Source organism: Python bivittatus, unplaced genomic scaffold (genome assembly GCF_059951505.1).
Source record: "Python bivittatus isolate LINGU-HERP-01145 unplaced genomic scaffold, Pbiv_v1 ctg000010_np1212, whole genome shotgun sequence".
Taxonomy (NCBI): domain Eukaryota; kingdom Metazoa; phylum Chordata; class Lepidosauria; order Squamata; family Pythonidae; genus Python; species Python bivittatus.
This window is the reverse complement of record NW_028277029.1, coordinates 2,937,166-2,965,009: the sequence shown is the minus strand read 5'-3', so window position 1 is coordinate 2,965,009 and position 27,844 is coordinate 2,937,166. Positions and strand designations below refer to the sequence as shown.

At 41.0% G+C, this 27,844-nt stretch overlaps 1 protein-coding gene across 2 annotated transcripts in view; it reads left to right on the top strand.

The window, feature by feature from the left end:
* Positions 1-903: 903 nt before the first annotated feature.
* ATXN10 (ataxin 10) overlaps positions 904-27,844 on the top strand; it is a 65,173-nt gene continuing 38,232 nt past the window's right edge. Inside the window, exons 1-6 of one of the 2 annotated variants that reach the window (XM_088148484.1) lie at positions 904-1,124; positions 6,421-6,612; positions 8,689-8,771; positions 20,835-20,931; positions 22,295-22,459; positions 26,167-26,247. In XM_088148484.1, coding sequence (XP_088004610.1) covers positions 982-1,124; positions 6,421-6,612; positions 8,689-8,771; positions 20,835-20,931; positions 22,295-22,459; positions 26,167-26,247 — 761 coding nt within the window. In that variant the 5' untranslated portion in view covers positions 904-981. The remainder of the gene's footprint in view (positions 1,125-6,420; positions 6,613-8,688; positions 8,772-20,834; positions 20,932-22,294; positions 22,460-26,166; positions 26,248-27,844) is intronic. The other variant, XM_088148421.1, reaches the window with a different exon arrangement.

Below are 27,844 nucleotides of genomic sequence, written 5' to 3'. Positions count from 1 at the left end.
AATGAAAGCCAAGTACAGATCCGATGCGTCCGGAAGCAGCGAATCAAAGCATGGAGGCTTCGGCCAGACACCTCTGAAACGTGCTGCGCCGCCTCCTTCGCCGGGCAGCCCGTTGGTCGGCGGACGGCTTCTGCCCCGCGCAGGAGACGCGTCGGCCGCAGAGCGGGTCGCCGGAGCGCCACGTCCCTCCGCCGCCGCGCACTCGGCGGAAGGGTGGCAGCGCCCGGGGGCTGCGCAGGAGCCCTCGCCCCGGCGGCCCCGCGAGGCTGGCACCTCCGTCCGCCCGCCCGCCCGCCCGCCCGCCGCCCGCGTCTTTGCAGGGGCGGCCCCGACGGCCTTGGCTCCCCCGGGCCGAGCAGCCGCCCAAACCCCGCGCGACCGGCGCGGCTCCGCTGCCCCCCGCCGGACTCGCGGCTCAGACTCGCCTCTGCGAACCGGGGCTGGCCCCGGAGGACGGCCCGGGCTGGAAGGGGGGGTGCCGGCTGTGCCCAAGCGGGCGCCCCCCACCCACCCGCCCGCCCGCCCGCGCGCGCCCAGCTGAAGGGCGGCCAGCAGGTGAGCCAAGGACCCAAGGGGGGAACTGCTCCGGGGGCAGGTCGCGTGGCGTCGGCGGGAGGGTTAGGGCATCCTCCAACCAGCGGTGCCACGTCTGCAATCCGTCCATGCACGCCCGTGCATGCAGTCAGTGCCCTGGAGATGCATGCAATCCGTCCATGCGTGCATGCACGCGTGTCCGATTTAGGGCTGCAACTGCTGCCGACGGGCTAATCCGCTCCCTGCGCGCGAGGACGTCTCGGCTCGCGACGTCCCCACGCTTTTCCGCGCATGCGCGGAGGGGAGCGTGACGCCACGAGGACGAGGCGGGGAGAGGCGCCCGCGGCGCGAGGCCTTCCCCCGAGCCCCGTTGACCTCTGACCCGAGCACACCACTGCGGGGTTTGCGTCACGACGCACGACGCGCGTCCCTCTCCCCCGCCTCGCGATGGCGGCGGGCGGGGAAGCGCTGGCCGGGCTGGCGGCGCAGCTGAGGCGCCTGGCGGAGCGCGCCTCGCAGGCGGCGGCGCTGCCGGACGGGCTGGCGACGCTGAGGCGGGTGACGGGCCTCTTCCGGGACGCGGCGCTGAGGTGAGGCGAGGTCGGCGCCGGCGGGGCGTCACGTGGGGACGCGCGCACGCGTGTCGGCGGGGGGCGGGCAGTCGTGTTGGCGCGCCGAGGCAGGGTGGCTGGTCTCGGGGGTCGCGAGCCTGACGCTTCACCCCTTGTCGCCATGGCAACGGGGGCGGCCCAGCCGCATCGAGGTCCTCTCGTGGAGCGGGAACATTTTCTGCCTGAAGATGGTGGAAGGGGCTTCGAGATCATCTAGACCAGTGTTTCTCAACCTTGGCCACTTTAAGATGCGTGGACTTCAACTCCCAGAATTCCCCAGCCAGCATGGCTGGCTGGGGAATTCTGGGAGTTGAAGTCCACGCATCTTAAAGTGGCCAAGGTTGAGAAACACTGGTCTAGACCCTCCCCCTGACCAGGGTAGGGACCCTCAGCTGGACAAGCAGACCTCTGCCCCCCCCCCCCGTTTAACCCCCTCCAGCAACGGAGAGGCTGCTTCCACCGATGAACCGTCCTTGTCGTTAGGGAATTTATTTACCTTATTTATTTATATTTCAAATTTGTCCCCACCCATCTCACTGCGGAGTGACTGCTGGCGGTTTACAGTAAAAACAGACTAAACGTTAATTAAAAATAGATAAAAATTAATTAAAATATACTAAAAACACACTTGAATCGAAATCTGCTTCCTTGTATTTTAAACCCCTTACTTCCTATTATTATTATTATTATTATTATTATTATTATTATTATTATTATTATTATTAGATTTTTATCCTGCCTTTTTTAAATATATAACTCAAGGTGGCGAATATACCTAATATTCCTGCCTCCTATTTTCCCCCAACACCCACCCTGTGAGGTGGGCTGGGCTGAGAGAGAGTGACTGGCCCAAAGTCACCCAGCCGGCTTTCGTGCCTAAGGGAAGCCTGGAACTCACTCACTGTCGCCGGGTTTCTAACCCAGCACCTCAGCCACTACATCAAAGGGGCTCTTCGGTCCTGTCTTCTGGAACAAACCTGAGCACTTCTGCCTCATTTTCTACCTGACAGCCCTTCTTCAGACCGTTGTCATGTCTCCCCACTGTTTTCTCTTCTCCAGATTTCTCTTCTTCGAGGTAAACATGCTCAAAGCCTCCAGTTATTTCTTATTAGTCTTTTTTTTTGCAGACCTCTTTTCGTCTTGGCTTCTTACCTTGAGATACATTCCAGTTCGACAACGGCTTTTCTAAAATCAGTGCCCAGAACTGCACAATATTCTAGGAGTGGTCTGACCAAAGTATAATACAGAGTCACTTGATCTTGACAATATATTTCTGTGGATTCAGCCTAGGATTACATTTGCTTTTTTTTTGGTGACTGCATCACATTGTTGGTTCATACTCAGATTCATTGTTGTGAGCTGCTCAGAGTCACAGAGAGTCAGGCAGCATACAAGTTGAATAAATTATTGTTGTGGTTAGTGTTGTTATTATTATTATATTTGGCTCGTGATCCACCAAAACATCCAGGTCCTTTTCACAGGTGCAAAAAGTGATGTAGAAAGTTCGCTGGAGACTGTGCAGATATAATAGTGGTGTGGTGGTGCAGTTGCTTTCATCAGCCTCAGTCTGATTTCGTCACGTCTGAGACTGCTGTCTAAACCAAACTGTGTAATAAAGTGCAACAAAATCATCCCTTTTCCATTGCTCTCTTTGTGCAGTTACAAAATTAGAGTCCTCTTCAAACGAAAGATTTCCTGACTTGAGTTTGATCTAATTCTATTCTGTTTTCCTGATTAGGCCTAGTTCATTAGCACATGACTTTTCCGTACAAATGTCAGTTTTTTGCTTAGTTTGGTTAGGTTAGATGCCTTCATGAGTGAGTGAGAAAGGTGAACTGGGAATGATTAAGATGCTGTTCAGGTATGATAAATCAGAATGTTAAATTCTTACATGCAAAGGCAGCCAGCATTATATTTTTCCAAAATTCATTTTGAGACAAATACTGATGTGTCACCAAGAAAAATCCAAAGGTGCACTTAAACCTTGCTACTCTGTTAGGAATTTTATTTTATTTTTCATTTTGAACATCTGGATCTGTGTGATGAGCAGGCTGCTTGCAAAACTATTGCTTCAGAAATAATGCACCATATTGCAGTTAGAAGAACAAAAGTTCCCATCCTGATCTGGACTGAGATTCCACCTAAGTTCCTTATCTTTAGAGGTCTGTTTCCTTGGTAATTCACTTCTCTAACAGTAGCTCTCTCCAGTAATTTTTTTAGTGGCAGATACCTTTGCTCTATTTCTGGGCTGGGCTTGATTGTGTGCTGTACTTTAACTAAACTTTATGACTTACCATTTTATTTGAACCCCAAACAGCCATCAGATGGGTTTTCTGGAAGCCAGGACTTGTAACCTGTGACAAAAAATGAGCTTTCCTAAGAAGAAATACATTTTTCTCCAACTTTAAATTGAAATGAGAAGCAGACCAGTCTACAGTCTTCATCTGGTCCAGGCATTAGTAGGACTGTCCTTGACTTATGAAGGGCTTTGTGGTCGTTCTGGCTTCCTAGTGATGGGTAGATTCAAAAAGAATATGTTGACTTGACTTGACACTCTCCCCCCCCCCACCTGTTGTTCCATTGTTTTCTCATCACCGGAGGTAGGTTGTGCCTTCCTCTTGTAACAGGAAGGGGTAAACTGTCTGTGGATCTGTCTGTAGAGAGAGGTGTGTTGGCTGAATTCTAGGGTTGTGTTCCATCTTGGCTTAAATCTTGAATCTGTTATGGAATGGGTTATAGTTCTAACATCCTTGAACCAGGACAGAGGTGTCTCACTCTCCCTGTCTTTGGAAAGGACAGGATGTCAAGTCTTATGACAAACTACGTTTCAGGTAATGGCTTGTTGGGGAGAGGCAATAAAGGATTCAGACATTAACATTAGACATCTTGATATCAGAGTGGTCTTTGTGATCATGGATTCTTATATGGAGGGGAGACTAGTTCATGAAACACTGCCTTAGATTCACTGTGATGACAATCACACTTTGTTGCCCAGATCCCTTTGTGCAGTTGTGTGTGAAGGTACAATATTCTTCTCTATCTGTCTTTTGATTCCACTACTTTCTCATGCTACCTTCTGTCTTTCACAAATCTTTCAGTTGGTTTGAAGATAATTTTCAGTTGAAATAGGTTTTTTGTTTAGTTCTCTCTCATTCATTTATCAGTTTTGACTTACTTTATCCTCTGTTTTTTACCACTGTAAATACCAGGAAAAATATTGTTGTATGAGGCTAACTTTGTTCAGTGTCCCCTATGGGTCTACTCATTGATGGGCACGCGTGTTGCTTTATTAGACAGTAACTGGAGAAACTGAGGACAGGCAGCAGGTGAAGGGGGCATGGCTTTAGTAAATTTTTGTAGCATTTATATCGCTGCCCAACTCAAACAGCATGACTCAGGGTGGCATGCAAAAAAACCCAAAACCACACAACAAATGCAATACAAGGAAAACAACATAATGCATTAAAACCTGCCAAAGCAATAATGTGGTGACTAGACTAAAATGTATTGCAATTCATCCAATTGGGACTATACTCATCTTGACCCAAAGGCCTGGGGAAAGGGCCACATCTTGACTGCCTTTCTAAAGGCCTGTTGAAGCTTCTGGATGGTCTTCAAGGGAACCCCATTTATAGCACGTTGCAATAATCCAACTGGGAGATGACTGAGGCATGCCTCCCTTTTTATTGTGTTGTTATAAATCATGATACGTATTATTTCAATGCAGTGATATTTATATAATATAATTAAAGATTAAGACATGATTGACTGTGAGCAGGGCGTCCAGGAACAGGGGCAATTTGCAGACAAAACAAAGTTGTGCCACTTGCTCTTCCAGCAGGAGCTATGAGTCCTGAAGGACCCCCCAGTTGTGCACTGAATCCAAACAGGGCAGGTCTACCCTGCTCAGAGTCACTGGTGAAGGATACTGTAAGCCCAGTAAAAGTGGGTTTAGCAAACGGTTGTCTTGGTCAACAGATTATATTCCTTGAAAACCTCTGGAATGTCTAAGGAACTTTGGGACACTTTGTCTCATCGTAATCCTCTAGCTTTCCACTATGTCTTATGACTGACCTGCACTTTTCAGTTAACATCTGGAAGAGAGGCTGCTTAGGCAAGCTTGCTCTTCCTATTTATTCTTGCAAGTTATTAGATAACAAACTTTTTGCTCTAACCCTGATCAGATAATTATTTCCTTTTTTGTCCTAGCGGGAGCCCAGTGCCTGCTAGATATTTAATCCTCATTAATATCTAACTAAGCAACTTAGGGGGTCGAGGGGGAAAGAGAGGTTGCAGGGCTATAAAACTTGCCCAGTGAAAGCAACCCCTTTGTGGGTCAAATTCCAGAGATAGTCCTTGCCATTTCAGCTCACCCAGCAGATTAAGAACAGACCACGTGGCGTTGTGAGTATATTCAGGGACAATGTCTTAATAAACTTTCTTCAGAGTTTGTTGCCATCCTGACATCTTTCTTGGTGTTCTTGTTCCTTGGTAGCCATCCTGCAAGTCCTAAATTAAATGTCAACACACAAATTAGCAACAACACTCTAGATTCCTATAGAGCTTAGCAGTCTTCCTTCTATCACAAAGATCTAAAAGTCCTATTTTTTTCTGTTCTGATAAAAAACTAATGGGTTCTAGGCATTGTTGGGCAATCATATTTTTCTGATGCCAAATAGTGGGAAAGTGGACCTCTGGTTTACCCAAATGAATGCATTAAGAGGAGCTGCTGCTTGGATCAAGAGAAGCCAGGCTGGACAGCTTTTTGAGCTAAGGATCCAGTAGGCATGGCCCGACTGAATTCTGTAAAGATGGGACTCTGAAATGAAGGCTGATGAAAAAATTACAATTAAATTTTTGTTCCATGTCAGGAGACAAGCATAAGATGGCTCTCAGAATCAGTAAGCCTGATACATCTGTCCTAGTTGCACAAAGTGGTTCTAGGTGCAGACATAGTTGAATGGAAGAGCACTGCAGATACCTGTTTATGGCAGATAAAAGGAAGGTAGATCTAAATCTATTTTAAAAATCTTGCCTGGTGGTCAGAGACTTGTGAATTTGCTTGAATATCTGAACACCTAGAATAGAAATGACAAAGCCCAGAAAAAGTTTCATTTGCTAGATGTCTAAATCTCCTTCCTCCCTCCTCCTTCCTCCCTCAAAATAAGCAATTTTTGTTTTAAAAGAAGAGAAGCTTTTGCAAATTTGTTTACAGGTGTTTATGTTTACATTGATAATACTGTTTGCTTCACTTCATGTTTGTTTTTCATTTCAGGGAAACAGCAACTGAAAGTTTGTTCCAGGATCTCCTGCAAATTTTGAAAAAAGTTTCACATGAAATTGATGTGACATACAAGGATGCCAGTACGTTGGCACACCTAGATTCACGTTTGCTACTGCTGTCCGAATGTTTTCGATGCCTTCGGAATGCTTGCGTGCAGTGTGCAAATAACCAAAATGTTATGAGGTATAATTTTGGCTTGTGTTAGTGGGGCCTATACCTGCATAGTTTTACTTAAATGATTAAATTCAATCATTTGTTCACATTTCTGAGTGTTTATCTGATTTGACTTGGGAAGGTTGCTCTCTTTGAAATCCATTTCTTTCTTTGTTAATTCACTTCATCTTTTGTCTACTCTCAACATATTAATAGGAGATGATTTGTCTCTGGCATCAGAGTGAAACCTTGTGAGGAAAGTCTTGTCAGGTTGTTGGATTCATAGGTCATGCTAACTGACCGATGCATAATCTTGTGTTTGTTTGACTCTGTTCAAAGGTATGAAAAATCAAGTGACAGAAAGGTTAGATTAGGCTTTATTTTGAAATCTGCTTTTTCTTTGGATGTTTGGCAAGGTTATTTTCTCTTAGGCTGCCTGAGTATGTTGTACAGTAGAACTATTCAGAGGTGGAAGTTCAGTGAGTTCATAATGTTGTACTATTTTTTATAGTACTTTAGTGTATATGAGCCACCAAATAATTTATACTGGAAATAGTTAGAACAACCTGTTACATGAGTCTGAGCTATTATCTCCGAAATGCAAATCACGATAATGATGGAGAGAAAGATGGATTTGACTAGGTTTACCTGTTGAAATCTAGCAGAAATAGCATGTTAGCCTAGAATTTCTGGTTTCAGGGCTCCATTAAGTCTTGTTGAATATATACAGATAAAGTACCAATTTTTCGTCTACAATATATATGTTGTATGTTGTTGAACTAGAATGTATACAATGCACATATTTCTTCTACCATAGTCCAAACTAAAAATGTAGTTTTGTTTTAAGAAACAAATGCAAAAATAATATTTTAGCTTGATGTAGTAGTTTGGTTATAAGTTAGTAGTAGTCCAATAAATAAGATAGGAAAAAATAGGCAACCTGGTGCCCTCCAGATGTTTTGGACTTAATTATTATTAGCCTCAATTAACACGCAGCAGCATTTGTGCATTGAAGTCCAGGACATCTGTGGGGCATTTACTGTTTTTATTTTTAGTCGGTAAGCAATTGCTCATAAATAGTACATGCATTCTAACTTGCAGGAAGGTGTCTTGTTTGAGTTTGTACTGTGCAGGTGTGGTGCCAGTTCCTATTCACTTAGGGATTCATTGAAACTTAAAATTTGTTTAGGAGTGTCTAAACTTTGCGCACAAGTACCTGCCTGGGTAATTGATATCTTTTAGTTTTCTCCCATTTAATCTAGAAATTTTTCCCTCTGCTCTTTTTTTCTTAACAGAAGGACAATGTTTATACAAAGTGTGTATATTGTATATATAAGACTTATGAAATAAAAAATAAATCTCTCTTAGTGTAGGTGAAATTACTTCTATGTAATGCCATGTAAAACAGGAATATGTGTCATTCTTTGCCACAACATATTCATTGTGTATTACCTAAAAGTCATTTCACCAATAAATAGCAATGATGAATTATGACTCTTATGATCCTTAGTACCACTTCTTATTAAAAAGTTTTTCTAGTTTTGTAGAGTTCTCTAATGGTTTGTGCAAAAAATATGAAATCAGTTCCTCATTTGAAGATGATCATGAGATACAGCTCAGCTCAGCTATTTGGATTTATGTACTAGAAAGGATAATACATTTTGGAACAGTACACGCGTGCATCACTTGATTCTTTTATTTAATTTCTTAAAATTCCATGACTTCTTACTGAACATCTTGGATGCTTTTTATTTTTTTTTATTGAAAATTGTGGTACTAGAGGGCAATGCATTATATCCAGATATTCTGACATATATAGTCTTTGGCATTACTGCATATGGAAGGTCCCATTTGAGTAAGTCATGACTAGCTTTATATATTGAAGTACTTCATATTTGAACTTCTACACAAGAAAAAAATTGGGCATGAGCTAGGAGAAGTACTTATTGATCAAATTCATACGTGGTGATTAAATATAATTTGTATTGCTTCATCAGTTATTTGGTGGTTGCCCCAAATAACTGATGAACCGATGCATTATTTTCCTGTTGCATGTAATGTTGGTTTCTCTTCTTGTAAATGAGGCTTTTTCGTTTTTAATAATAGGAACTTGGGTCTGATTGATGCATCTATCCACGTGATCCAGTTGCTACAGAAGTTAGAAACTGATCTGGAATCACTCTTGATAGGTAAGTTATTAGGCAATTGCTCATACTGTAGTCTTGCAAATAAGCCCAAAAAAGTCTCACCTAAAGTTGTGCCTTTCCGCACTCACATAGTTAACTTTGTTACAGAGATGGTGTGAAAAAAGACTGCCCAGCTCCGTTTTACAAAAGCATTTCTTCATGGCAGCCTGAACGATGTTCTTACCATAAAAAAATTACCAAATTTTCATCTTAAAACAAACTTAATTCTTTATGGAACTTTATTGGTATTGATTTAAATATTATGGCTTGTTATCTACATGTTCTGTAAGTCAGATTGAAAACAATCTTTATGCATGTATATATTCATCGAGGTTCTGATGAAAGCCATGTTCTTCAGAACGGGGTACTTTACTTGTCATTGTGATCTTCCCAATATAAAAAAAGAGAAGAGCTATTCTCCCTGTCCAACACAAGATAAAAGGAAGGGACATTCATTTTTACGTCAACACCTTCTTGTTCGAAGGCCTGCAGGTAACTTAATATGTCCTTCCCTCTCCCACCCCTTTGATTTGCCTAAGGGTGAGAAAAATATTTTACATATTTGGCATTCACCTTGTTTGTAGAACTGGATCCTCCCCCCCATTTTTTTATTTTATTTTTTTGATGCTCTGTGGTTGTTGCTATGATCTTTCAGCATCATGGTCTTTTCAGTTCAAAAATGTTCTTTCCTTCGTCTAAGAAGGTCAAAGCAAAGTGTTACCTGCTTTGATTGCTGTCTGGGACATATGTGCGAATGCTTAGTGGGGTGTTTCTGGATTAGGAGTCATGCTGTGGAAGTGCCAGATGGCTTCCACACTGAGAGGGCATGGCACACACTGCTCTACGGCTCCCTGCCAACAAACCGGCCTCTGAAGCAGGGCTGGAGGGGTTGGAGGATCCAGTTCACCTTCCTTACTTCTGGAGGGGCCTCAGGAGGCAATCCAGTGATGTAGTAATGTCGTGGGAAAGGGCAGGGTTAGGGTTAGGGTAAGGGTAAGGGTAAGAAGCGCGATGGGAGCAGTTAGCCTGCCTGAGGCCTCCCATTTTCACTTTTGCATTGTAAACTTACCAGTATGAGCTGAAATTGGCCCCCCAAATGGTAACCTTGAGCTCTTGGGGGTTGGGATGTTTTGAGGGTAGAAATTGGAAGGCTTTCCTGCTCAGAGGTCTTTCATTCCTACCTTTTAATCTTGTGATTAAAAAAATTACAGTTTTTGTAACTACACAATTTAAAATGTTAGGAGCACTTTAAAGCAGCTGTCTCTTTTCCTGAACTGGTGCAGCTGCCCTTTGCATGAGTGACTTGAAAGTGGGAGACTCTCCCTGTTCAGTTCAGATGCTACTAATCCGATTAAGATATGGGTTTCGGCTTAAGAGGCACTTCTTCACCTGGGCTTTTGACAGAACTGAAGCTTTTGTGTTGTTGTTCTTGACTATTGTTGTATTGTCTCACATTTTAGAGCTTTCAGAGTTTTACAGAATAGTAATTATTATAATGGTTTTACAATTCTTTTTAGTTTTTGGTCAATGTTTTCAATGACTTGTACCCTGCTTTGGGAATTTTTTTTAATGATGAAATAGGGGGAAGGCAGATAGGTAGGTAGGTAGGTAGGTAGGTAGGTAGGTAGGTAGATAGATAGATAGATAGATAGATAGATAGATAGATAGATAGATAGATAGATAACCATGAGTTGTACAGCGTCTGTGTGTGTGTGTGTGTGTGTGTGTGTGAGACATGCAGTTATTTCATATAAACAAAAACCTTCTAACTTAAATAATATTTTTCCTATTCTAGTAATGGATTGAGTAGATAATATAATCCCCTCTGTGAAATGAAACATTCTGTACAAATTTAGGGATGAGCTACATAGCTACATGCAACATTAAATACCTATTTCCATCTAACATGCAGATTATGAAAAAAAAAAATGGCTGGAGAGAGGGATCCTTAGTGGGACTGGAGGATTATATTAAGAGGTAATCTCATTTTTTCCTCCTCTACAACAGGATGATTCTGAAGAAAATAGCTCCTAGGATACTAGTCAATATTTAATTGAGAAGAAATCCTCACCGATTCTGATTAAATTCTTCAAGATATATAAAGTTTAACAGTCAGCTTTTCCATTGCAGGTCTCTGCATTTATTATTTTAAAATTGGAATTTCCTTTTGAATATTGCAGTTTGTTAGTCTTAAATTCAGGGCAATCTCTTTTTAAGTAACTAAGAAAAAAATGATGCAGATTACATTATTGTCATTGTGGTAGACAGAATAACCAGCAGAGTGACTATAATGTAATCTGTGTATTTTTTTTCTTAGTTATTTAAAAAGGGATTGCCTTGAATTTATTTCCGACTTTTGCTTCTGTTCTTCTCCTACTTCTAAGGAATTGATGCCAGTTCTTTACTACTATGATTGAGCAAGAACTATAATTATATTGTCAAAATAATATTTAAAGTGTTCATTTCTGGGAATAATGGCATGTGATGAATATATTATACTTGTCAAAATTTTGAATAAACACATGTGTGAGTTTTTATTTGACGTACTGGTGGTTTCGTCTTCCAACCTGTTTCAAAAAAAGTTTTGCCTTCTGATGCTGCCAGTACTATAAATCGCTATAAATTCTCACTTGCTTGGTTTTTTTGCTCCCTTTGTTTGCTAATTGCTGCATTATGCATTGAAGTGAAAGATTTTTTTTTTTTCCTGAGATACTATTGGATCAATGTGTTGTTGAAGTAATTATTAAATTAATACCTTTTTATGTGGGCGCTGAATGGAATAACTAAGAAGAAGGAATATTGCTGTAATTTTCCCACAAGAGACTTTTATGTTCAGTTTATAACTGAACTGAGAGTCAGCTACAGACTTGGTAGAGATTTAGTCTACTGCTCTTAAGCCCATTGATGTCCTATCATTATGATTATAGGAAAAGATGAGAATGTAGAGATCAGAATTTGGATAAGGGAAGGAACAAGACGGAAAATGGATGTTTAGAATTGAAGCTCTTAGTATTCATTTAATCAGTCATCCTGTTTCCTTTTTAAATTACAGGCAAAGGACAGATATTTGGAAGGTGAGGAATGAGTCCTAGGGGGAGACAATAGCATTGGATGCTGGCTTAAGAAAGACTATTCTTCATTTCCTTCTGGTACCAATTGTTGCAGTCACATTACTGTATCATTCTTGGTGTATCCACTGCACTGAATTTTAGTTACTTTAATCTTTATTTAATGAATAGAACACCATTGGCTGGGTCCACACAACAAACTAAGCCAGGGTAAAAGAGGGAGGGAAGGAGAAATGCTTACACCAAAGTAAAATGTGATGGTTATAGTGCTCTCAGTGACCCCATCACAATGGGTGTCCAGCAGGGGTTTATTCTTATTCTCCTATTATCCAATCTTTATTTTAATTGCAGAGTACAGGCTTTAATGAGTTTCATCCTTCAGCATTCACACGTAGGCTCATCTCCATTGTATTATATGCTGACAATGCCACTGTCCTTTCCTTTGGAGGAATCTGCAAGCACTAGCTTGCTTAGTGTGTTGTGTGGACTCAGCCAAAGGTGCTTTATTCATTAAACAAAGATTAAAGAAACCAACATTCAGTGCAGTGGATAAAAAAGAGTGATATGGCAATGTGACTGAAACAATTGGTACCAGAAGGAAATGAACAGTAATCTTTTTGCCACCAAAAAAACCTTACAAAATGAAGATGATCCTATTTATAGAAAGATACTGTAACTGCAAACCTGAATGACAAATTAACAGCATTCAAACAGAGCTAACTGGGTGCTTTAAATAGTTAAGTATCACTTTCCACTCATCCTCGACATGGAATCAACAAATCTGCAAAGTTTCATCTTGTGCCCAGAGGTCACAAATGAGATAATTCGATATGTAAGTTCCAAATTATGCGTTAGGCAATTTTTATCATACCCCCTTCACTGTTCCAAACTACATTTTTCAAGGTACTTTCTCCCTGAGACAGAAGGATGTTTACATTAGCTAGGTTCCCTGAATTCAAATATGGTGGTGAGATGGTTCAGTAAGATTCCCAGTCTGGATCACTTCTGCACATGCTCAGGTGCAGCCATTGAAACAGCTGTCCACATCTGGTTGCCCAGCTCACTGGATCAGACTGGAGATCTCCATTACTGTACCTGTTTCTTGTTAAGTGCAGAGACTGGACTGAGTCCAAGCTTGTACAGTTCCTTCTTGTGGATGTTTATTTATTTTTCAAATTTGTCACCGCCCATCTCATTAAAAACGACTCTGGGTGGTTTACAAAGCAATTAAAATCAATTAAAATACAATATAAAATGATCTTGAATAAATAGAAAATAAACATAATCCAAGAATAGATGTTAAATTGGCAGTAGCTTGGGGAGTGTCATCAAGGCGCCAGCCACCCCCAGGAATGGGTGAGATTCTTGTCACCCCATGCAAGCTGGCAGAGCCAGGTCTTTAATTCTTTCTGGAAAGCCGGGAGGGTAGGGGCCTGCTACAGCTCTGGGGGGAGAATATTCCAAAGGGCGGGGGCAACGGCAGCGAAGGCTCTCTTCCTGGGCCCGCCAGCCAACATTCTCTTGCTGACGGGGTCCACAACATGCCCTCTCTGCCTGACCAGGTGGGACGGGTTGATGTAATGGGGGTGAGATGATCCCTCAGTTAACCTGGACCCATGCCATGTTTCCATAGAAAGTTGATCTGCTCCATTGCAACTGTCATTATAAGCTTCAGCCTAGATATCATTTATCAGTGCTAAAATGTACGTGTTAATTACAAAGATAGAACTGTTCTACAGGTCCTTCTCAGGGAGTGCTCTTGCACTCAGGGCAGCTCACTGCTGAGTAGACATGTATACAGGGCTTAGTTGGAAAAGGAGGACTTACTCCCAAGCAGGCTATAGATGAATTTGCTGCAGAAAGGAGCTGTTATCAGACCGCACAACTTCAGAAGAAAAATAGCGTCTGTTATTCAACAGTGTAGAATCCATGAAAGACCTCCCCTTGAAATTTCTTATCTATTGCAGGCCTTGAGCATCTTCAGATAAAGTCTAGCATTATTGGTGCATTTATTAAAGAAAGTAATTATTCTGTACACGAGGGAAAAGAAAAAAGGAAAGGAAAAAAACTGGTTTTGCTACAACTTTCTTTGTTAACATTTATGTCAGTTACTTACCAGTAGGGAAGAAATGCGTAATTAAGCTATTACAGTCCAGGCAGATTTTTAAGTGGTCCTTCAGTTGGGACACTTAGCAATAAAATATTTGTTTGGCTATAGAAAGAGAAGTGAGTTCTTCTGTCAGCCTGTAATTGACAGAGAACGTGAGTCTGTTCAACTTTGTAACTATCATGTTGGTTATAATCATAAAATTGTGCAATATTCATTTCCCTTGTCCTCCTGTTTCCAAACAGGATGTAATTCAAAGGAACTTGAGGTTCTATGAAATCTACAAATCGTCCCAAAGAAAATTAGTATGTGAAATAATTTTAGTCTAATGGAAGTGAATGATTTTGTTACAAAAGCGGGTGCAGTCAGTTTAGCATGGTTTCACTAAATCCAAATCAAAACGATCTCATATAACACTATCCTCATGGCTGCCATTAAAGACAATTTTGGAGGGGTGGATGTTCCAATATATCCCCACCATTTCTAGCTGTTATTCAGAAGGAGGCAGCTTGGACGCATCTGGGCAGGAAGTGATACCATATGCATCATGATGTCATTGTGTATATGATGTGGATTAGGTCATTTGTGTTTGCCATGTTGTAATTGACCCAAACTACCTAATTAGCTTCATTTGCACAATAATGCAGATGACTTTCTTGTGGGCTGTTCCAGACGTCTACGGCACGCAGCCTCCTGACAAACTATGGACTCTTTTTGCAGTTCCAGTTATGGTTTGTGCTGCTGGTGTTGCTCTAAACACACATGCATGCACATACAACACCCTCTGCATGTAGGAGGGACAAGGAAATAGACCTTAAAAGCAAGTTTTAAAATAAAGGTTTGGTTCTTATTTAGTATGTGAGTCTGTGCCTGTGCCTAGCTCAGTGCCACACACTGAGTATAGTCCTGACACATTCCCGGTTTTCTTCACAAATGAATAAACGGGCCTTATTTTAGAGAGATATTTGTGGAGAGAGTGAGATACAAGCATTCAGTCAGTTGAAAGGGGATGAAAAGGAAAGTAGGTAATGGACAACATGCTTGGGATATGTGCTTGCTGTTTCACTCGGTTATACGCTCTCTCTAAATCTCTATGGCGTGGAAAAATCAAACAAATTATGGGCCATCAGAACACTTGAAACCATGTGGAGCAAATATCCTGAGCTCAAAACATTCAGCACACCCCTGTAGATTAAAATTGGTAAGTGATGCATTGAATGCATTCAGCCAGGTTTTGATGGAAAAATCAAATGTGGTCAACCAACATTTTGCCTGCTGTCCACATAACGCCGTTGTCTCTCGAACTGGTGTAATAGAACCCAGAGCCTGCTGGCTGAAAAAGAAGTTATGCGCAGGGTCTTAATTGCTGAAGTTTTTTTGCAGGTGCTCAGCGATTGATCAAGGAGCATAAGATTTCATATTATAACCATTTTGTAACCCTTTGAATGAAATGCTACAAAAAATTACTCACGGGGACAGTTTTGGAATACTCCTAAGTAATTATTTTCATACGTCTCCACCAATAAAACAGCATTTTTGGTGTGTTCTGCAAGTAAAGAACAGTAAGTAAGGCCTTTAAACTGTAAAATGTTCTGCTGCTTGAAAATTAAGTGGCAGAGATCACATGCATCTGCATACATTTTGCTCTAATTGGTCCTGGACTCGTTTTACCAGTTAGGGTGTTTTTTTTAAAAAAAAATACACACACAGACGCACATACATAGTTTCTTTGTGATAGCATAGAAGCAAACTGGTCTACCAGCCTTTTAGCTGAGATAGACCTAGAGTTGGACAGTGGCTTCAGAGTATATTCATTATAATTTCATTAAATACATTCCTGCAGGGCCAAAGCACCACTATTAACTATGCTATGCTTGCCGAAGCCCGTGTCACTCTTGTCTGCTTCTAGTAGTTTTGCTGGCAAATCAGATCAGACTGTCATACGAGATCAGGCCCGAGCATGCCTCGCACTGTGTTTTCTCCTGGCGAAGGGCACATAAAGTGGCTTTTGTTTGGGTGGCTTGTGCTTAAGAACCAGCAGCAGGCAAACCAAGGATCCTTCTGTGCTGCTTCATCCCCTCCTGTCGTTGGCAAATGATCCGATGAATATTTCAATAGCTAGGCTGCCAAATGCTTTGCCAGGTATCTTCTGTTTACAGCAATTAAACCCTAGGCCTCGCGAAATCTCCACTGCAGATTCTGCCAAGAATGTGCAAAGGAATTATGCTAGTACAACTTGGCTAGTACAACTTTCTTGACATGTGTTCTGCCATGAACATCAAACCGCCCATCTGTTTATATACACACAGAAGTAGACGGTTGGTTTAAGGCGTGGCCAGCAGGTGGCGCTGTTGGCTCCAGCCGACCTTTTCCCATTTGAATGCCCCAGCTGTTACCTCGCATTGTGTGACATTGAAAAATGAGGGACATAAGTGCTTCTTTTTAAACAATGGTGACGATACTGAAAGAAAATAATTCCGAAGGGTTGTTTTAATAATGCTGTTTCCTTATACTGACATTTAATGCATTGATTATAAATCTTAATGGGACGTATGCATTTGCACATTTCATCAGTATCTGAAATGAGGAGATAGCATTGTGAGAACATGTGTGACAGAAGGAAGAGAAAAAGACCCGGATAGAACAGCAGCATATTTATTTTTAGAGAAATCTGGATTTTTTCAAACCCCATGCAAAGTGAGGGATGGGCTGTCTGATTTAAGCACAAAAGAGATGTATAGGAGTGAGAACTGAGCCCTTCAACCCTATCAGGTTTGTTTGTTTCTGGGTCTGAAACCCAGTTGCCTGACAAGAACTCAGGCCATATACTCATTTACTTCTAAAATGTAGAATATGCTAATTTATATCTGGTTTAATACTTTAAATAAATTGGATTGCATGTCATTGGGACAAGTTGGAGAGTTGGGACCTCTGGCCACTAGAGGGCGCTGTGATATGCTCTTTGGGAACATGCGGCAGGCGATTGAAGTCCCCTTTGCTCAAAGATCTCCCTTGATTGTAATTCTGCAACCGTTTGCAGAACAGGGGAAAGCGTTAAGATATGACACCCAACTTTTTATTTTAAAAAAGAGACCTGTTAAAGCAACGGATTATACTCTGCCCATTCCTGCCTTCCTTTTTTTGTTTATCTGTAAACTGGATCCATACTCCCCATCCTGTTATCCACTGAAGTGTGGAGTTGGGGCTTGTGCTGGAATTGGGGGCATTCAACAGTGTGAGTTTTTCTGTGCTTGTTTTGTAAGCCAGAGTTAGTGACTATCTTCCTACTGTGATGGTTCTGCATCCTTAGTCTCACATCTGTACTTTTTATGAGTAATGAATTTCTAGTTGTAAGGGATGTTACTTCATTGAGTGTAGGTTCTTGACACCAGTCTTCCAGGTGAGATGACTTCCTTGGAAAAAGCTGTCTGTTATGTGTTGTATTACTTATTAGAGTGAAAATAAGGTACCAGAAAGATAGCCTCTCAGGAATCTCTTTGTTTTGTAGGAATTCATTTCTCACTCTTTCAATAATTTCCAGAATGGCTTAAATTAAATAGCATAACTTGTGTTTTGGGGACATTTAAGTTCAGTAAAATTAGGACTAATAGGTAGAATTGTCTACATAGTGAGTCAATATTCACAAAATGAAAGTTAAATTAAAAACTATTTTAATATTGAAATTTTGCTCAGTTTTGTACTGTATGCATATTTGTGTGTGTGCGCCTTGGAAAGAGCTCTTAACCCTGAGGAACTCCCCAGTGGAGTAACCGGTGATAATGCCAAATTCTTACCCTGTTTGGCTTGTTTGGGAATGGCAAGCTGGGAGTCAGGGGAAGAGGTAACTCAGAAACCTTTTCTTGCTGGGGAACTCCTGGCATGCTTAGTTCTTTCTGCTGGATGAGGAGCTGAGTGAGAGTGATAGGAAAAGGTACAACTGTTTTCCAGAATTCCGGTTTGTCTTTTTGTCTGAATCCAGATTCATTTGAATAGCCTTTTATAGCAATACTCTGTGTGTGTGTGTGTGTGTGTGCACGCACGCACGTGCATGTGTGCATGCGCGTGCACCTTCAAGTTGATCTTGACTCCTGGCAATTGACTGGACTTGTCCTTGCATTTTCTTGTCAATATTTTCAGAAGTGCTTTGCCCTTGCCTCTTTCCCAGAGAGGGGACTGAGAGAGGGGACTGGCCCAAGGTCACCCAGCTGGCTTTGGACCTAGGGTGGGACTAGAACTCACCATCTCCTTGTTTCTGCTTGGGGCCTTAACCGCGACACCAAACCAGCTCTCCGTGCATAATTGATAGAGAAGTTAAACCAAGTAATATTTCTCCTACTGGGGATAAAATGTAGATGGTCAAAAATGACCAAACATAACTTTAAAGAGGAAGAGAATAGATTGTTAACATATTGGTTAAGGAGGGAATAAAAATAAATCTGATGATGTGCTGTGGATTTTAACTTGGTAAACCCAGTAAAAGCCATTAATCTTATGAAAAGTGACATATTTTGAAAATATAGAAGGAAAAAGGAATATTGATCATTTGTAAAGTGGGAAACTTGGGCAACAATATATGTTGACCATGTTATTTCTCCTAAAAATCTTATTTTGTATCTCTGTTTAAAAAACAAAAACAAATAATCCTTGGCTTCATGTTTCAAAGCATTGGATTTAAAATGTCTTCCTATGGTGTCAACATTATTTCTTTTTTGTTTGTTTTTGTTCTATTGTAAAAGGTAAACAAAATTATTTTATATTGTATATTATTTAGTAATAGCAGCAACTGGATTGTCTACATCAGTGTTGTCCAAACTTGACCACTTTAAGATGAGTGGACTTCAACTCCCAGAATTCCCCAGCCAGCTATGGGAGTTGAAGTCCACTCATCTTAAAGTGGCCAAGTTTGGACAACACTGGTCTACATGGAGGGTTTTGCTTTCTTCCTCTATCATTTCTTTAAGTGTTGGCGGGTAGGTTCTTCAGCACTGCCTATGTTGATGACTCATTCTTTCACGCATGAAGGTAGATGTTCTTCCTTACTCTGAGAGCTAACTTCAGATGTTTTTAAGGGCCATCATCATTTGAAGAAAAGCCATGTACAAAATGTAGAGAGAGGGGATTTTTTGGATGGAGTCCCTGGTGCCCTTATTTTAAATTGTCCTTCTGTTTGCTTCAAGAAGCAACATTCGCAGGCCCTTCTAACAACTCTGATTGCTAGCTGGCTCAGCACCTTTCGGAGAAATACTCCATTACAGTTTCCAGGGTCTCGCAATCAACACTTCCAACTGCTTTAATACTATCTGGTTAACTATATTTTAATATTTAATGGTATGTTTAAATGCTAGCCTTTAAACAAGGAAGAAACTGGGAACTTACTGATTTTGCCAGAAATGCCTTCTGTCTTAATGTTGTGGATGTCTACAAACTCTTCTTTTTTTGTTTGTTTGTTTGTTTGGTTTTTAGAAGTTTTTTTTTATTATTATTATTATTATTATAACTTTAAATCTGTTGGACTTCTGCTTTTGGATCATAGCTACTGGATAAAATGTTTCACTGAAAATCAATTTTTTAAAAACCCCAAATCATACAGAGAGGAAGATTTATATAATGTGTGTAATATCTAAAACTAGCATACTGGATGCATTTGAAAGAAAGCAAATGCTGGCGATGGAATATGCTGGCTTCAATTTTCTAGTATGGAGATCTGAGGGTGTTGAGTTCCTTGACTGCAAATTGCAGCGGTTTGCCAAGCTGTCTAAAAATAAAGTGGGTAGTGAGTGACTTCAATATTTTCCTTTTGAAATATTGCTATTTTACACCATGCAGCCTGTAATAATATTGTCCCTGCATTGGATTTGTACTTTCCTTCCATTGTCTCTTTGCTCACTTGTTCAAGTCACCATACCTGTCAATATTCTGTTATGTGCTGGATTTAAATAATTGTTTGAATAAGTATTTGGGGCAAAACTTTAAAAAATGGCAAACTGTACAGTGTATAGACTTTGTTATGTTTCCTTACCTGGCTGAACTTGGGATTTTTTTTTTTCAAGCTTCCTTTCCGACAAAAATGGAGTCACTTTCGATGCTATTTTGCAACAGCGAATAAAACATACATTCTGCAACCTAGTCTTGAATTAAGACAATATCTTTATTAAGGGAAATCTGCTGTAATAACTTCTGCTTAACATCAAACATAAATAAATCTAGCATTACCTAAATCTGCACACACACATGTAGAGAGACGCTGTTGTGTTGGGAGACAAATGTGTACTTAATGTTTGAAGTAGAAGAGCTCTGTTGATTTTTGCAACACCTCCCAATTCTTCTCCTTGACACTGAAATGGAGCCCTTTAGAATGTGTTTTGGGGCCAGCCTTCTCATGAGTAGAAACACAGATCTGTGCAAGGGCTATCTTCTCAAGAGAACCCCAGACTGCTTATAGTAATCCCACATATGGGGGGCACTAGCTTTGACGATCCTTCTAGCATTAGCCTCCAGCTGTCATGTTGGGACCCACCTCTTGACTGCATTCTGATTTAAAGTGGGTTGACCCTCATCCCTGTTTTTACTTTCAGTGACTCCCTCCTCCTCCTTTCTTTTTGAGGAAAAAAGAAGAACAGGCTATGAGTGGAGAAAGAACAGAAGAGTCAGTCTGAAAAGGACAGACCTATAATTCACGAAGTATAAAAGCAGGCTCCGTGTGTTACATAGCTGATGAACTTGCTTCTAGGATTGACAAATGAAAGGCTGGTGGTTGATAAATGGGATAAGGAAGGTAGCCAGGCTGTCCTAATAACCGCCCTTTTAATATAAGCTTAGGGATGTGTTTAGAATTCTTTAATATAAGCAATTTTCTTCTTCATTTCATGACGTGTCTTTTTTCCCCTCTAGCTTTTCGTTGTAGCCTCCAGTTTCTTGGAAATATTGCGACAGGAAATCGTGACTCCCAGAATTCAGTTTGGAAGCTTGCTTTCCCTTCTCTTTTCTTGTAAGCATCTGCAGGTGTCGTCCTTTTCTCACACAAAGGGTAGTGTTGCTTGAAAGTACTTTAATGATGCTCGATTCTAAGGTTCATTGATGTTGTTCGCTAGCCCAACATCATTTCTCTCTTTGGAGAGAAAAAGTGCTGGGGGAACAAGGGAATTGGGATTATATTCTGTGGCTTTCTTCCTCCATGTTAACTTAAAGGGTCAAAGCGAGAGAGTTTTTGTTTTAGATTGGATTAAATTGGATTGCAGGACCATCAGCTTCTCACTGCGGCTTTAAGATTTATATTTAATCAAACGCAGATAGGTAGATCCTACATCTTAGGAAAGATCTGTTTTCTATCACCTGTAGATGCAGAAGCCAAATTTCATTCATGTTTGGATATCTCCAGTGAATAACTGGACAAAATGTCAACAGAAAGTAGATTAAAAAAGAAAGAAAAAGAAAGAAAGCCTTAATATGCAGATGAATCAGGTAGTAGCAAGGAGCAAGTATATCTGGTTAGCAGGGATGGGTTTTTTGGGTGCCTTGAGTCATATTGATTCCAAGCAACTACTTAGACAAGTCCATGCCATTTTTCTGGCCACCTTTTCAGAAGCGATGTGCCCTTGCCTTCTTCCTGGGGCTGGGAGGGAGGGACTGGTTCAAAGTCACCCAACTGGCTTCATGCCTAGGGCAGGACTGGAACTCATGGTCTCCTGGTTTCTGACCCAGTGCCTTTAAGCACTATCCCAAGCTGGCACTGAGCAGGTATCTGCTTTTCTGTAACTTAACTCCATTCTTCCATGTCCTGCACTCAGGAATGATAGGAAGACCATGACTTACTCTCTGTGGCTGACTCTTTTTCAGGTATTTGAAGAGTGCTGTGCTGTTATGGCCTCGACACTATTGGGTATTAAAAAGGCAGTTAAAGCCTGGCTTTTGCAGGAGGCCGTAGGAGCAGAGACATAGTGAACTATTCCCTCTAGTAATTTGGTGCTTGGTTGAAACTGAATTACTTTGTTGATCTCTGGAGATAAATTGTGCTTTGTACTATAATATTCTGTTGTTATTGATACTTGCATATTTGCTAACCTTATTTATGAAAGTAGGGTATGTAAAGTACTCGGTATGGATTGGAGCAACATATCCACTTAGTAAATAGATAAATCAATATTCTCCCCTCAACCATTGTTTCTCATTGTTAAACACTCCCAGTTCCCCCAGTCTCTTGTTGAAAAGTTTCCAGGCTCCAATCATCTTCATTGTCCTTCTTTGCACCTCTGAGTTTGTCAAAATTCTTCTTAATTATTTTGATTGTGAAGATATTATAATTTAGCTACTGCTGTCATCAGTGACTGGTTTTTTTTGTTTGTTTTTTTGAGGAATTGTTTAAATCATCAGGATGAGAAAATCATTGATTATTGCTCTATGATTCTTTTCACTTGCCTTAATCCTGAGCGAACAGAACAACTACAGGAACAAAACAACTTGAAAATTGCTCTTGGTGTTCTTCAAGCTTATAGAAGATCCCCAGAATTGGAATGGATGTATGTACTGTGTTCAACTTTTTCAAAACAGTGACAAAGGGTCTTGCTTAGCTTTTGATAGCCTTCCGTCTACAGGGTGTAAGTTACAGCCTCCTTTCTTTTTGGCGTAGATGCTGTAAAATGTTATACTGACATATGACAGTGTAAGATGGGTTATTGCATTAATGTTAAGCCTCTGTCATGGCATGTTCTATTGGCATGTTCTGGTTTTTTATTAGTGGCAGCTGGTTGTGCTGCTCCCAAGTTGCTTCTATAACTCTTCACTGTCCAGCAAACTGCAAGAGCAGGTATGGTGAGAGGGAAGAAATTGTGAGAAGCACTTTGGTTCATGGAAGCCTGTTTTACACATCTGAAAGGAAACTGGGTTCTGATAATGGAGCTTGTTACCAGATAGGCTCAGGAGTGTGAGTCAGATTAAAGGCCGCTTTTTAAATTAAACCCAGTTACTGCAGATGCAATAGTCTCTTCCAGTTAAAGAATGTTATTGACATGCATATATAAAGCACAACAGTGAGTTATAATGGTTTTAAATGGGAAGAATTAGCAGTCTATATAAAATATACCAAAATAAAGAGTAACTTCCAAGTAAATAAAGCATACAATAAATTCAAGCAGTGAAAAATACAGAAAGCCAAGAAGATTATTTAAAGGTTTGAGACTTGGCAAGTGGAAGGATACTGGCTGGTTTCAATGATGTCTGGAGTCTTTCACTCTCGATTACTTTGGTCTGCCTGGTACCCTTAGGAAGAGGAAGCAGTGTTTGTTTTGGAAGAGTGGCTTTAAAGGCAAATCAGGACACCTAAGGTTCAAGCGCTGCCATAGAGCAGGAGAAAAATGTCCTGAAAGAGGTATTGAGGAAAGAAAGGAATTTCAGAGATTTGGAGAGACTTGTCTCCAGCTGTAAGGGTGGAAAAGTGGGAACTAATAGGAGAGTAAAGCTCCTTTCTGCATGGATTTTAGGCAGAGGTTAAAAGAGTTGTGGAATAACTGCTTTGTAGTTGTGAACCTGCTTTTAAGTCTGAGCATCTTGCTTTAAATAGATATTTAGCCATCATGTGGGAACTGATCAGAGAGAGTACTAGAATAGTTCACACAATAGAGTAAGTCGTGTACTTAAACAGCCTGGGGTGAAAAACTGGCAGAGAATAAATACTTACAGTAGATCACAGTCTGGTCCTGTTAGGTCCAGTCAAAGGTCAGAGTTTCTAGAAAATGAGTTTTGGAATTGAGGAATAAGATCAATTGTTTCATCATTGGGTGCACTCATGTAGAGGTTAGTGCTGATCCAACTAAATATGGAAATTGGATGACTTGGGAGTAATAATGTATTCTTGGGTAGACCTTTGCTCCCTGGGAGATTACTACATCCAAGGTGCTCTTCCAAACAGTTTAAGACTTTCTCATTTCTCTGCCCTTTGGCTCTTGAGGTAATGGCATCAATCTCCTCCTCCTCCTCCTCCTCCTCCTCCTCCTCCTCCTCCTCCTCCTCCTCCTCCTCCTCCTCCTCCTCCTCCTCCTCCTCCTCTTCTTCTGGACAAGTCCCTGCAGTTTTCTTGGCAAGATTTCAGAAGTGGTTTGCCATTGCTTTCTTCTTCCTAGGGCTGACAGAGAGTGACTGGCCTAAAGTCGGCAAGATGGCTTTGTGCCCAAGGCAGGACTAGAACTCACGGTCTCCTGTTTTGTAGCCTGGTGTAACTACTACATCAAACTGGCTTTCCAACAATGTTCTTACAAGCTTGGAAACAACAGCTTTGTTTCAGAGTAGAAGTCCAGATGTAGAGAGGTGGGGACAACCTAGGATGTTTTTTCCAAGATCTCTGTGCTGCACCTGCCTCCTCTGGAGCTGACTTGCCATGCTCTTTATCTGGCTCCTACTTGTTCTTATTGTAGATGTATGCATTCTGACTTTTTCATTGTTTGTAACTGCAGATAAAGCTAAATTGAATTTCTCCCTCCTTGGAAGAGGACAGGTACAACTGGGTTATGGCAGCTGGGTCTTGCTATTAGAACATCAGAGCATGGTTACGCTTATTGGCCTGGCTTCCCATTTTCAAAGTAGAAGATTGAATGTCTGCTCTTACACACACCCTCAAGGCAATTACGATAGAGGGTCCAAATTAGAGATAGAAATCCTCCTAAAAACCCAGAAGGAACAGAATATAAAAACATTGCCTGACCTAAGGAGTCAGGGGATTGAAAGAATAGCTAGTGAGCTGTGGGGCTTGATCTGAACCACCAAATGTCCAAAAGAGGTCTAAAAAAGGAGTGACCATAGCACAGCATTGAGGTTGTTTTTTTCTCACCCTTTCTTGAATGGAACTGTGGAGACTTTGACACTGAAAGAATCAGTAGATGTAACTTTGGCTGAATGCATCCAGCAAAAAGAGCCCACCAGCTCCTTCAGGTATTGGCTGTACTGTCAAACTGCTCTTAGGTTGCTCCTAATATTCAACTGGAATCCATCCTTTTGTGGGCCCTGCCCTCTGGAGTGACAGATAACTGCTCTTGGTCCTCTTCTTTAGAGCAATAGGAGTTTGCCAGTCAAACAGGTGAAAATACATTTTGGAGGTAAAAGGATTATACCCCAAACCATGTAGTTTACTCACCTTAGAAATTTAGCAGTGGCTCTTGAGACCCAAAAATACTGTGTACATCTTAAAGCCCTTACTGTTGCACACCTTGAGTTTTGGGGCTCGCGCATCATTGAGGCGCCCAAAGGAGCCATGTTACGATGTCACCATACAAATGACGTGAGTTATGTAATTATTTCATATAATTGCTGATGTTACATGTCTAATGTTATTTATGGCTGAATTTTTGTGCAATCACTAAATCTTAGAGGATATATATAGAGGGTCTCTGTGTATATGTGAACCACAGCTGTAAAATCCTCTTTCTATGAAGGAGGAATTTACACCTCTACCTTTCTCCCCCCCCTTTCTTTCCCCAGGCTTTTTTTAACTGACTTTTGGTATGTTAGTTTTGCATAGTGCAGAATTTATTGTTGGGGTGGTTGCATGTTTAAATAAAATGATGGGTGAGATAGGCCCATCTATGTCTTTTAAGTAATTTTAGCCATCTATCTATCTATCTATCTATCTATCTATCTATCTATCTATCTATCTATCTATCTATCTATCTATCTATCTATCACATTTAAATAGCCGCTCATCTCACACAAAACGACTCTGGGCAGCATACATTTTGAATTTGGGAAAAAAATAACTATAATGGCGAATATAGAATCTGGCTTCTGTCTGTGGAAGAAGCTTCTGCCAGAACCTCTGTCTGTTTAGTACAGTTCCTTGAATGTCAGAGTAATCTTTTTGCAGGGATGGGAGATGCGAATGTAGGAAAGTTAGCTTCTGCTAGCTATGTGGTACATGCTTCAGTGGGTCCAACTCGCTATCTTTTACATTAAAAAATCAGCATGAAATTCATTTTTAGGCTATTTGTTTCTAAAGAAATTGAGGATCGGTAAACATATGTCTCCATTTGAACTTTTGAAACAATTCCTGATGACACATTTTCATAACAGAGGGAAAATATTAATTGTTTTATAATATTGTTGGCTGGTTATGTAACTTAGCTGGTGCTATAAGAAATATAATTTGGTTGCTGTCAGCATGAACTATATTACTAACTTTGTTGTTTATTTATAATTGACAATAATATGTCCTACTTGTGTGTGTTTTTCCTAATTTCAGGACCTTGATTGTTACCAACCATTTGCTGAAGTGCCCCGAGTTGGTCAAAGCCCTCTATGCCAAACTGAGCAATCAAGAAAGGTAACCCCAAAAACCAGTGTGGGTTTTAGTAGTTAGCATACCATCTAGAGTATCCTGTTCACATGATTTGAAAAAAAGCGGTGTGGTTTTATAGTTGGCACAGGATCTCTAAATACATGTTTCTGTGTCAGTAATGGTTTTAAATTGGTTGGTTAACATTACAATTCAGCCACAACTGGCAAGGATTTAGATAGGAGTTGCAGAATCCAGGTTGGCGCCCTCGCTTTCTGAAGAAATGCGCAGGCTGGGAGAAAATGAAGACAAGATTTCGTGCTTTGGGCCCTGATTTCATAAGAGCATCGTACCCTGTTGTATTGAACGGCTCAACATAACCCCTCATTTCGTAGCTAGAGAGAAAAAACAAAACACAACAAAGCAAATATCTGCCAAATAATTTCAGATATCTTTAACCCTCCTGCCAAAAGAAGGGCAAGATGAGCACTTTTTCTGCCATCAGTCACGTCTCCTTAAAAACAAGCCAGCATATGAAATGAAATGATGGAGGATATGCAGCACTTTATGAATAGCGAAGTGAAGAAGATTAGAAAAATCAAACAGGATATTTTGGGTATCAGTAATGTACATGCTCTGCTAACATGTCTGACCTATTTTGTGGCAGTTCCATGCATTACAAAAAACATTTTTAATACGAAGCGTGGTATGGATCCTAGTCCTTATCCATTGGTATTGGATAATCATATATTGAAGGAATTAAATGGGAATCATGACTTTGGTTCAATAAGATGCACAGATTTTAACTAGGATTAACACATACTAGGAGATAACATGGATTGAAAATAAAAGCATCTTAACCTGAGCTATTTAGTGACTAGCTTCCAACCAGGGTTACTGTAAAGCATTGTTTGCAAACTCTGCCCAGATGATGGCTTTACTTCAGTTATGCAACATTAACTGTGGTAAAAACAGAGATCCTGAATGATGGATCTTACTGTCTAATACTTTTTAAAGTATCAACAATCCAGATAATTAAATTTTGAAAATGGTATGAAGATCTATAACATGCTTTTGTTCCTCAGTCTAAGCAGCTGTACCATACAATGTTGCCTGCACTGAGCACAGCTGCAGGCATGGGGTCTTATCTTTAAAATCCTGCACTGCTTGGGACTAGAAGACCTGAGAGCTTCCCTGGTCACGCTGTCCTGCCCATTCATGGTCATCTTCATCTGAGGCCTCCAGTGTGCAGTCAGAAAGCCTTCCCAACCAGGACTCCTGTGGAAGCCACGTCCCAGAGAGCCAGTTATACTGATTCCAAAGTTTATCTAGCCTGTGTGGAAACCTCCTTACCTATGCAAGATTCAACCATGGTTAAAGTTCTTGAAAAAGGAATTGGGATTAGCGCTATGGGCAGACTGGGACCAGCTTTGGAGCAGTCTATCTCATCCCCTGATGTGTTCTTAATGGTAAAGCAGGGGTTGGTTGCTAGTTCTGCAGCTGGTGCACTCCTGTTGCTTGCAATGAAAGGGAAAATATCCCCCTAAACAAGTCGAAACATAAAAGAAGGGATGGAAAACACTATTTTTCCTTTCTTCATGCCAGCACAAACCCAGAAGGGCCTTTGATGAAATGGTTTCTTCAC